General features: G+C 37.8%; 2 protein-coding genes across 6 annotated transcripts; one reads left to right on the top strand and one right to left on the bottom strand.

Moving 5' to 3' along the window:
- Positions 1 to 640: 640 nt before the first annotated feature.
- Positions 641 to 1792, top strand: LOC110918834 (mitogen-activated protein kinase kinase kinase 17). Its single transcript, XM_022163115.1, has one exon. The coding sequence runs from the start codon at positions 641 to 643 to the stop codon at positions 1790 to 1792; it is 1152 nt and encodes a 383-aa protein (XP_022018807.1).
- Positions 1793 to 2968: 1176 nt separating this feature from the next.
- Positions 2969 to 5222, bottom strand: LOC110915991 (inositol polyphosphate multikinase alpha). Of its 5 annotated transcripts, XM_022160739.2 has the most exons (3): positions 5078 to 5190; positions 4032 to 4040; positions 2969 to 3988 (listed from the first exon to the last, which is right to left on the bottom strand). In XM_022160739.2, exon 3 carries the CDS (start codon positions 3975 to 3977, stop codon positions 3096 to 3098), a length of 882 nt encoding a protein of 293 aa, XP_022016431.1. In that variant the 5' UTR covers positions 3978 to 3988; positions 4032 to 4040; positions 5078 to 5190; the 3' UTR covers positions 2969 to 3095. The 5 variants fall into 5 exon arrangements, with proteins under 5 accessions (XP_022016431.1, XP_022016429.1, XP_022016430.1 ...); XM_022160737.2 differs by lacking the exon at positions 4032 to 4040 and having other exon boundaries at positions 2969 to 3979; positions 5078 to 5222; XM_022160738.2 differs by lacking the exon at positions 4032 to 4040 and having other exon boundaries at positions 2969 to 3982; positions 5078 to 5220.
- Between the last annotated feature and the right edge of the window lie 5170 nt (positions 5223 to 10392).

Raw genomic sequence — 10392 nt, 5'->3', positions numbered from 1 at the left:
GGGTTTTGATTACTTGTTTGACTATGTTTGGATGAGTTGTATATTATCACACACAACTCTGTTACGAGGAAACTAATATCAAAACGAAGATAAAAATAATCACTCGTAACAGTATATTTGAGGTTTTATAATTAAAAAACATACTTTAAAAGAGAGATTACTAGAGTAATTTTAAAAACTCATGCTCAAGTAAATTGTACTTTGCTACCTTGCTTGTAGTGTTAATTATTAAATATTAATTAATCTATGATGTTCTTTTTAATATTTTCCAAAGAAAACATTTTCCTAAGAATCTACGTTTCTCTCGTAGAGGATAAAACGTGACCGTGAAGGCAGATAAAAGAAACCGTTATTCTGTGCGATATATATGACCATTGACAAACCAATATCCATTCCATACGCTTTCTCCTACTAAACCCAAACCCTAAGCTCACCCTGATCACTGATCATCCTTCTAGACTTCTAAGTTCATCGCTTTTACATACACATACACAATTATAACACCATGTTGCCCAGATTGATCTTTGCTCTCTAGAACGTGAATTATAATCTCCACAACATATTTTCATAATTTGTTACAAAAAAACATTACGTTTACGCATCAGTTTGCATGAATATGAACTTACAGGAGTTGAATACGATGAAAAGACGCTTGTTTGGTGGAGACAAGGATCATGAAGGGAAGAGAAGTAAGCAAGAAGATTGGACGAAGCATGCACAAAAGATGTATGGAGATGGTGCTGCATGGGTCAGAGGTGTAATGATCGGAAAAGGCAGTTTCGGTTATGTTTTCATTGCAAATTTGAACAACTATAAATCCAGATACAGCTTGTATCCACCGGTTATGGCCGTGAAATCTGCTGAGGTTTCTGTTTCTGGTTCAATTCAGAAGGAGAAAGAGGTTATGGATAATATTAACGGTTGTCCGTACGTGATCAAGTGTTTTGGGGAAGAAATTACGAACGGGGAGAACGGTCGGATGGTGTATAACATGTTGTTAGAGTATGGGTCTGGTGGAACCTTAGCTGATGTAATCAAGAGCTCAAATGGAATAGGATTGCCAGAATTGGACGTGAGGCGACATGCGAGATCTATTCTTCGCGGGTTGAGTCACATTCACAAAAGAGGGTATGTTCATTGTGATTTGAAGCCACAAAATGTATTGCTAGTAGCCAATGAAGGTAAAACTGGTGGTTTTGTTGCTAAAATTGGCGATTTGGGATCCGCGAAGAGGATGAAGCAGATTAAGAAAAATAAATTGAATAATTATGGGCCTTGTTCGAGGGGTACCCCTATGTATCTATCACCTGAAGCTTTGGTTAATGGTGTTCAAGAGAAGCCTGCTGATGTTTGGGCGGTCGGGTGTATTGTTTATGAGATGTTGACTGGAAAACCGCTTAGGTATTCATATCAGGATTTGGGTGTTAATGAGATGATAAGTCGGATTGGTGATGGACGCGACTTGTTTTCTGTTTCTAGCAGTTTGTCTGCCGAAGGGAGGAGTTTCTTGGAGAAATGTTTGTGTAGAAAGGTTATGTGTAGATTAACTGCTAACATGTTGCTAAAGCATCCTTTCTTAAAAGGGTTGCCTGATGATGATATCGATGAGGTCGAAGAATCACGCGAGGTTTTTGACATAAACACCATCACCTCATCATCATTGTTCTCTGATGAAGACGATGAGTTGTGGTTGTCTTCTTGTTCAGAAGATGAAGATGTGGATGTCACTGCAAATGGAGAAAGTATTAATGCTAGATTTCATGAAGGGCGGAGATTTCCAGTAAGATTATAACCATTTCCAAGAGATCGTAGCTGTTGTTGGTTGTTGAACAAAGGGTGTCGAATGAATCCGGCTGTTGTTAGGGACCATTTTTTATGCGTTCATAGTTTATAGCATGGTACATATCATGGATGTTGATTGTTGAAGGTTTCCATCTTGGGTTTGTTTGGATTTCAACACAGTTCTTATTTCTTCGATTACTTAATTGCTTCAACCCCAAGCAACCAATATGATTACGCTACACGGTTATTGTATTTCGAATTTGTAGACTGTATCTAGGGGTGTAAACAAGACTAGAGGCTCGAGAGCTACTCGCGATCGGCTCGGTTAAAAGCTCGAACGAGCCGAGCCTCAACGAGCCCGAGCTCGAGCTCGAGCCTGAAATAGAGCTCGTTTTGTTATCGAGCCCGAGCTCAAGCCTGAAATACAAAGCTTGTTTAGGCTCGCGAGCCTAAACGAGCCCATACAAAATTTTAATTTTTTTATATATAATATATTAATAATGATGATAACATTATGGGCCGAGCTCGAGCCAAGCTTTGGCTCGTTTAAGCGATGTTGAAGTGAGCTCGAGCCGAGCTTTTAGCTCGTTTAAGGTTGTTCTCAAAATAGTTCGAGCCAAGCTCGAGCTTTAAGTTTTACTCACGAGCCGAGTCGAGCCAAGCTCGAGCTTTGGGTTTTACTCACGAGCCGAGGCCGAGCTCGAGCTCAAAGAAGTAGGCTCGAACCGAGCGGAGCTCGAACTCGAGCTTCATAAAAACCAAACGAGCCGAGCTCGAGCCTGGTAGAGCTCGGGCTCGGCCCGGCTCGTTTACACCTCTAACTATGTCATATCATTGTGATCAATAGCTTCCTTTATTAACCCATATACCAAACTCTTAAATTGGATATTTGTTTTTATGGGCAATTTAAAAACAATATAGCAATAATCATATAAAATCACTTAAGACGTCATTTGCGACTCTGCATTAGAACCATAGTTATTAAAGCGAGCGCCCAGGTGCGCCTAGGCGCAAATAAAGCCCCGGGCCCAACAAATTGCCTTGAGTGCGCCTCACGCCTTTAATAACTATGAGTAGAACCCGTTTCCCCGTTAGCTAAAATAATTTTTGTTTGATTCGAATAAACACGACCCAAAACAACTCAATCATGAGTAAACAGGTTGAAGATACATAAAATGGGTAAATATGATGGGTCAAAGATGAGAGTAAATGTATCAGCAAAACAGTGATTCATTAAGAGAACATAACATGATTACAAATCAAATAACTTGTCTTGACAAATTATTAAAAAGCAGCAACAAAAACGGACAATTTCAAACTTCAACCTCTCCGTTTGTACCGGTATGATCGTTTGCCTCTGCAACTATGTTCGAAATGAACTTTATCAAGGAACATAACCCACCCAAGAAATTATGATCAATAACACCATTACCATCTGTAACATGTGCAAAATCAATAAGTTTGACTACCGCATTTGACCGGGCTCCTTCTAAAGTCAACCTCTGGTCAAACATGAATAGCAAAGAACAGGCATGAAAGTGGTACATTGTTTGATCTTCAAACCATGTCTTCAGTTCCACCAATTGAGCCAAAATCCCATTGGGCCCACCATACACATAAGATACTAAAGAACAATCTGGGCCCGGGCCCTGGCCCGTTTCTGAAGACGGGTTAGAAGAAACAAAATTCCTAAGAATGAGTTTAACATCATCTAGTCCGGTTTTACGCATATAATCTCTATCGGGCTTATAAAACCCTGATTCCTCACCGGTATAAACTTGCAGCCCGGATATTCTGAACCCGAGTGGGGTGCTTGTGCTTTCCCTATCCTTTTTCAAACATTTTGCAATGTACGCGTCGGAAGCTTCCGGGCCCCACGTTCTAGACCCGATTTTGATGTCCATTACAGACGGGTTAGGACTGGCTGATGTAAGATCTTGCAACACAATGTGAGGGTGGTCTGACCCGGTGGACGCCTTCATGACTTTGGTGCCATAATATACAGGGAAGAATTTGCGTATCTGTTCTGGGATATTCGTGTTGGAAGAAAACGATTCGTAAAAGGCGACTTCTTCAGACCCGCGTTGATCTCCCTGAAGAGGTTTGTAAAACCGGCCCGAATCATCAACGAGTGGGCCCAGCTTCCCGACCCCCGCTTCATGTCCGGCAACCTGATGATCTGGTGTCTTAAGCATGTCTACTGTCACAAAAACCAAAGAGAAATTGAAAATTTGTTGAATATTGAAACAGATTGCAAGCTGCAACACCAGTTGGGACAAACAAATGGGGCTAAAAGATAAAGAGTAAACTGCCATTTTGGTCCTTGTGGTTTGATCATTTTTGCCACTTTAGTCCAAAACTTAAACTTTTTGCATCTGGGTCCCTGTGGTTTCAGTTTTATTGCCATTTTAGTCCAAAAATGAAATCAGATAATATTTGTCTTATAAAATCCTGCAATTTTGTCATTTTCCTCAGGGACAAATCAGGTCATATTTGTCTTATAAAACATGGTATTTATTTATAAAAAGAAATGATCATTTTGCCTCTGCGGAAAATGACAAAATTTGTAGGATTTAATAAGACAAATATGACATGATTTCATTTTTGGACCAAAATGACAATAAAACTGAAACCACAGGGACCCAGATGCAAAAAGTTTGAGTTTTGGACTAAAGTGGCAAAAATGACTAAACCACAGGGACCAAAATGGCAGTTTACTCAAAGATAAATAAATTTATCACAAATCCAAATGATTTATAACCAGTTTAAGCAAGAAAACCTGGTGGTGCATTTCATCGAACACTTGATATGCATAAACAAAGGTGAACCATTGAACCAAACAAGAGGGCAGCAGTTAATCAATCAATCGAGTGACAGATTATTAATAATTAATAAGAAACAAATAGAAGAAATCAAGAACATACATAGAGCTGTACATTTTTATGGGTGATCTAATCTAATTTCAGATGAACAAAACGAATAACAGTGACAGATTAACAGATGTATATATATAAGATTTTCCAAAATCAAACTCACATATCTTTCAACAATGATAACAGATATATAAAAAACTAAAAAGCCCTCTAGAAAACTCATAGAAATCGAAAGAATTAGGATACGTGGAATTTTAACTCCAAATTGTGTTAATTCTTTAATGCATTAATAACTAAATGCCTTACATTGTCAAATAAATCAACAACAATGGATACAAAATGCAACACAGAATCCAATTAATTTAAAATTAAAGATCTGAATGAAAGAAGTATAAAAAATATGAAGATAATAGATTAATTACCTGTTCTAATAGATAGATAGATAGATAGATGGATGGATAGAGGATGTGAGTTGTTGATCTAGATGTAGATGAAAAGTAGAATCGTATGCGTGTGGATCCGTTTGTAAGTACATGCACCACTTCGTGTTACATATTTTTAATTAAAAATAACCGATTTGGCGTGCAAGTTTCAAGGAGGATTTTAAAGAGTGTATAATTATAGATTATTAAATGTGATTATGATTTAATAATTTATGGTAATTATAATGTCCTTAGTTAATTGATTAGGCTAGAGGGTATGGTGACATCCCATCCTTGGAGGATCATCCGTTACGTAGGCGTCACGTCATAGTCCTCCCAAAAATGGTTCATCCCCCAAAAGTAGAGGGTATGGGAGGATGGTTCTAGTCATAGTCCTCCCCACCACTTTTATGTTTTTTTATTTTTTTAATCTTCTATTTTTTTTAACATTTAACAAATAAACTAACAAAATATTTTCATTAATATTAAAAAACATTACATAAACTTAAAAAAAATTAAAAAAAAAACATAAACTTAAATCCTAATATATTAAAATAAGCTACTAGTCTTCGTCTTCCATGTCGTTGTCGGGTTCATTTTGAGCGTTGTTCCAAATGTACTCCACCAAGTCCGCTTGTAGGTTATGATGTGTGTACTCGTTACATAGAGCGAACATGTTCAAATCTTGTTGTTCCCCACTAACTGGAACAGAATTTCCAGTAGACGCGTTTTCATCGTACTCGCATATCGCTCTACCTTCGTCTTCAATGACCATGTTATGAAGGTTGATACAAGCGTACATAATGTTTCGTAACCGCTTTGGTGTAGCCGAACGTGCTGGATGTTCAATGATTTGCCATTTTTTGTATAACACCAAAAGCCCGTTCAGTATCTTTCCTCGCACCCTCTTGAAACTTCGCAAACTTTTTTCTTTTATCGTCCGTCGGGTATGGAATAGTTTTAACAATTGTCGAGTACGTTGGGTATATCCCATCGGCTAGGTAGTAACCTCGCCTGTATTCCACCCCCGAAACCGTAAAGCTTGTGTTTGAACCTGTACCCGCCACTACATCCTCAAATATCTGTGACTGGTGTATAATGTTAAGGTCGTTGAGCGAACCAGGTAGACCAAAAAAAGCATGCCAGATCCAGAGATCCTGTGACGCAACAGCCTCTAGAATAATAGTCGAATGTCCATGATCTCCCCTAGTATACTGACCTTGTCAGGCAACTGGGCAGTTCTGCCACAGCCAGTGCATGCAATCAATGCTCCCGAGCATTCCTGGGAAACCATGTCTCTGTTCGTGTGCTTAATATAACTTTTGAAGGTCGTTTGTGTTCGGCTTCCGCATGTATCGCTTGCTATACAATTTGATAACCCATTCACAAAACTTGTGCAAAAATAGACGTGCGGTTCTTTCAGACATCCTTATATACTCGTCTAATGCATCGGGTGCGAAACCGGATGCCAGTTGTCAAATGGCCGACGTACATTTTTGTAAATTACTGAAACCCCTTTGCCCCCTATCGTCGTTTCGCAGTGTAAAAAAAGGGATCAAACTGGGCCATGTCGCCTGCAATACGTAAAAACAGTGGACGACTCATGCGGAACCGACGTCGAAAAATCTCGGCTGGGTACACGGGTTCGTCGGCAAAATAATCGGCTACTAGTTTATCGTGGGCGGCTATAAATTTAAAACGAACCATAAATGAAATTAATTATAAAATACATTTTCAAATCTATATAAAACATAAGGAAAAAAAATACTAAAATACCTTCTTGGTCTCGATTTAATTTTGCTCGTCTAGTTAGCCTTTGGGACGACGCTTCATCACCCGCCATGATGACCTGAGTCGTGTTCATAACCATGTTATGCATAATAGCATCCTCTTCCGAAGTTGAAGAATACTACGTAGACGAAGATGATGAAGAAATTGAAGAAATGGAAGAAGGTGAAGCCATGATAATTTTTTAGAGGTAGATGGGGTGGTAGCGGGTAAAAAATGGTATAAGAATAGATGAGTTTTTATAAAAAGGGAAGAGGAGTTATAAAATGTGAGAGAGATATGAGATTGTTGTGGGTGAAAAGTTGTGAAAAAATGTGTAAAAGAGGTGAGTATTTATAAAAGTGGGAGTGAATTGTGTGTTTTTTTGAATTATTACCGTTTGAAAATATAATTTAAATTAGAAATTAATTTTTTTTATAATAACGGTTACTTTTGGTCTTGGGCCCCACAAAATGGTCCGTCGCAAACGTCTAAGAAAGGACGCAGAGGACGGGGACGGGGGGCGGGATGGTGTAGCCGGCGTCGCCGTGTCAAGATGGGAGGGGGGACGCCCCCATACTGTGTAGCCTTAGATAATTTAAGTATCCTAGACGAGTTAGGTTTGGATGGATAATTATGTGAACAATCATAGTGATAGTCTAACGCGTTAGGTTAGCTATATATGTCGCGTATTGGGTAGAGATTTGTAAGAATCAAGTTTTTGAGTAGTTTTCATGATTAAATAATATTGTGGGAGTTAGTCATAATCTATGTATCATAGGAACAAGTGCGGAACTGGGGTTCGAGGACGATACGGGTATGGGGAACGACAAAACTCAAAAATTCAAGATACGGGTACGGCAAAAAAAATAAAAAAATATACCACAATCAATAGCAAAAAAAAAAAAAAAAAAAAAAAAAAAAAAAAAAAAAACCCTTTTTGTCCCAATATTTCAAATCACAAAAACGATTTTTAAGCTCCGCTTTTTGTCCCAATATTTCAAATCATAAAAACCTTACCCACACACAAGAAACCCTAATATACCACAATCAAAACAGCCGCCACCCACAAAATGTCTCTCTTTCTCTCTCTTCCTTTAACGTACACACCTCGTCTCTCTCTCTATGAACACAACATTTTTTTTGTTTTTGGTGGTGTGGAGTAAAACATATCGATGATGATGGAGGTCCCCGAAACGTCGAACTGTCGTCACTCTCTCTTTCTCTTTATGAAACATGAAAGTGCCGAATGGTTAAACGGAGGTTTCAACACTCGACAACGATTCATAGATGTTTTCACGAGGTCTTAAAGGCAGTGATGAATTTCGCAAGAGAAGTTATAGTTCCAACATCTTCTAATGCAAACTCCAATACATCAGAACGACATAGAAAGCAAAAAAAATATTTTCTGGAGCAATAGGCGCGTTAGATGGCACTCTTGTACATGCAATCGTGCCTGCTGATCAACAGACTCGTTATAGGGAAGAGGAAAAGGTGAATGCTTTCAAAATGTACTAGCAATTTGTTATTTCGATATGATATTCACGTTCGTATGGGTCGGATGGGAGGGCATTGCACATGATTCGTGAGTTTTAAAAGAAGTAGCATTTAAGCAGACTTCCGGTTTTCCTTTCTCCCCGCCAGGTTTTTAACCATTCTTTAACACTGATTATTTAATACATTATGTGTTTTTTTATGTAGTAGTTCTGATACTAACGTTTATAGATAAATATTACCTTTGTGACGCTGCATACACCACCACTCGTGGATTTATGACTCCCTACCGTAATACGAGGTATTCGTTAGCCGATTTTCGACGACAACGTGTGTTAACTAAGGAAGAAAAATTCAATCATGCACACGCACAACTGAGAAATGTTATTGAGCGCTCATATGGTGTTTTGAAGGCAAGATTCTCAATCCTAAAGCAAATGGCTCCATTTTCTTTTCCAATACAAAGAGACATAGTGATTGCTTGTTTCGTTGTCCATAATTTTATAAGGAAATGCAATATTCATGATCAATTATTTATGGACTATGACGAGAACACTTTGTTTTCCGAAATATAAGGTGGTGAAAGTGATGGGCAGTTCGTTCAAGACATAGAATGGGGTTCACAAGGCATTGAGTATATGAATACCTTACGTAACCAGATTGCTAGTCAACTATGGTCAAATGGTTCAAATAAAAATTGTACGCATAGTATTAATTTCTATTTGGATTGTATTATGTTTCCATGAACTTTGAAGAATTTATGTGTAACTTGAATTTTCTATTATGTTTTGTAGTTTTTTAAGTTATTCATCATTCAGTACAAAGCACTAAACAAACAGCTATAATTCATTCAGCACAAAGTAGTTCAGAATGGTAAAAATGTCATTTTACACAGTCATTCAGAGGTGCAACCAAACAGCACTTTACTGGTTCAACACTTACTGATTCAGAGTCTCTTACCCATTCAGACCTTTTATTCATTCAACGCTTATTGGTTCAGATGTTGCCAATCAGTCCCTTAGTAAATAAGGGATTAGGCGTCCATCACTGCTGATGAGCGCATTTTAACGTTTTTGGATATGGTTACATGTTAGCATCTATAATCCTAGAAAAGTAAGCAAATCTGACATACCCTTAAACAATGAAATTGTTTAACATGCCCTAACAATCCGTTCAAAATAACATGCATTAACCTTTTGGGACTTTATTAGTAACTTGAACAAGTTAAAGCTTACTTCTTCCGAAAGATACGAAATGAATGCAATAAGTTTCTTCAACTCATAATGTTTCTTTAAATCATATCTACATCTACATGTTATATTAATTATAAGTCAATATAATTATTATATGTTTTTTCTCCTATGTGATTAACATAAAACTCTTCAAGCTATCATAAGTTCATAAGTCGTAACCCGAAATCTGTAAACTTCTGTAATTTAAAGAAAATAGGTATCTATCAGCGACTGTTTTTTTTCTGAAAGTTGAGAACAATTGTATGCATTTTCTAAATTTAGCTTTAAATATATTTGATATTATTATTTTAATAATTTCTAATAAATATGATTTCACAGGAAAAAAAATATCCAAAAACAAAATGAATTTGGTGTCATTTCTGGCGACTTTGCTTGCCTAGTCGCGTTATTATTATGTGGACCACTCGATCTTAGATTCTTAGTGTAGTTATGGCGCATTAGACATTCCAATATGGTGTATTTTTTATACATATTTTTGTATAAATCAAACTTATGGGTCTCTTGCAATGCTTACTGTAGATTTTTCTAATGCTTTTAACCAGGTGGATAGATCAGCCTTACTTCGAGATGTCAGGATGAGGTGCCCTTCTATTCCTTTGTGGGTGGAATTTCTATATGGGCAGCCAGCAAGATTGTATCTTGGAGATGGGCACATTTGGTCTACCACGGAAGTTCAGCAAGGGGACCCATTGGGACCACTTCTTTTCGCTCTTGTTTTGCACCCCCCCTTGTGCATCAGATTAGAGACAAATGCAAGCTTCTCCTTCATGCTTGGTATCTTGATGATGGGACTGTCATTGG

Source organism: Helianthus annuus, chromosome 16 (assembly GCF_002127325.2).
Source record: "Helianthus annuus cultivar XRQ/B chromosome 16, HanXRQr2.0-SUNRISE, whole genome shotgun sequence".
NCBI lineage: Eukaryota > Viridiplantae > Streptophyta > Magnoliopsida > Asterales > Asteraceae > Helianthus > Helianthus annuus.
Note: the sequence above shows the minus strand (reverse complement) of the source record. Positions and strands in the feature narration are given on the sequence as shown.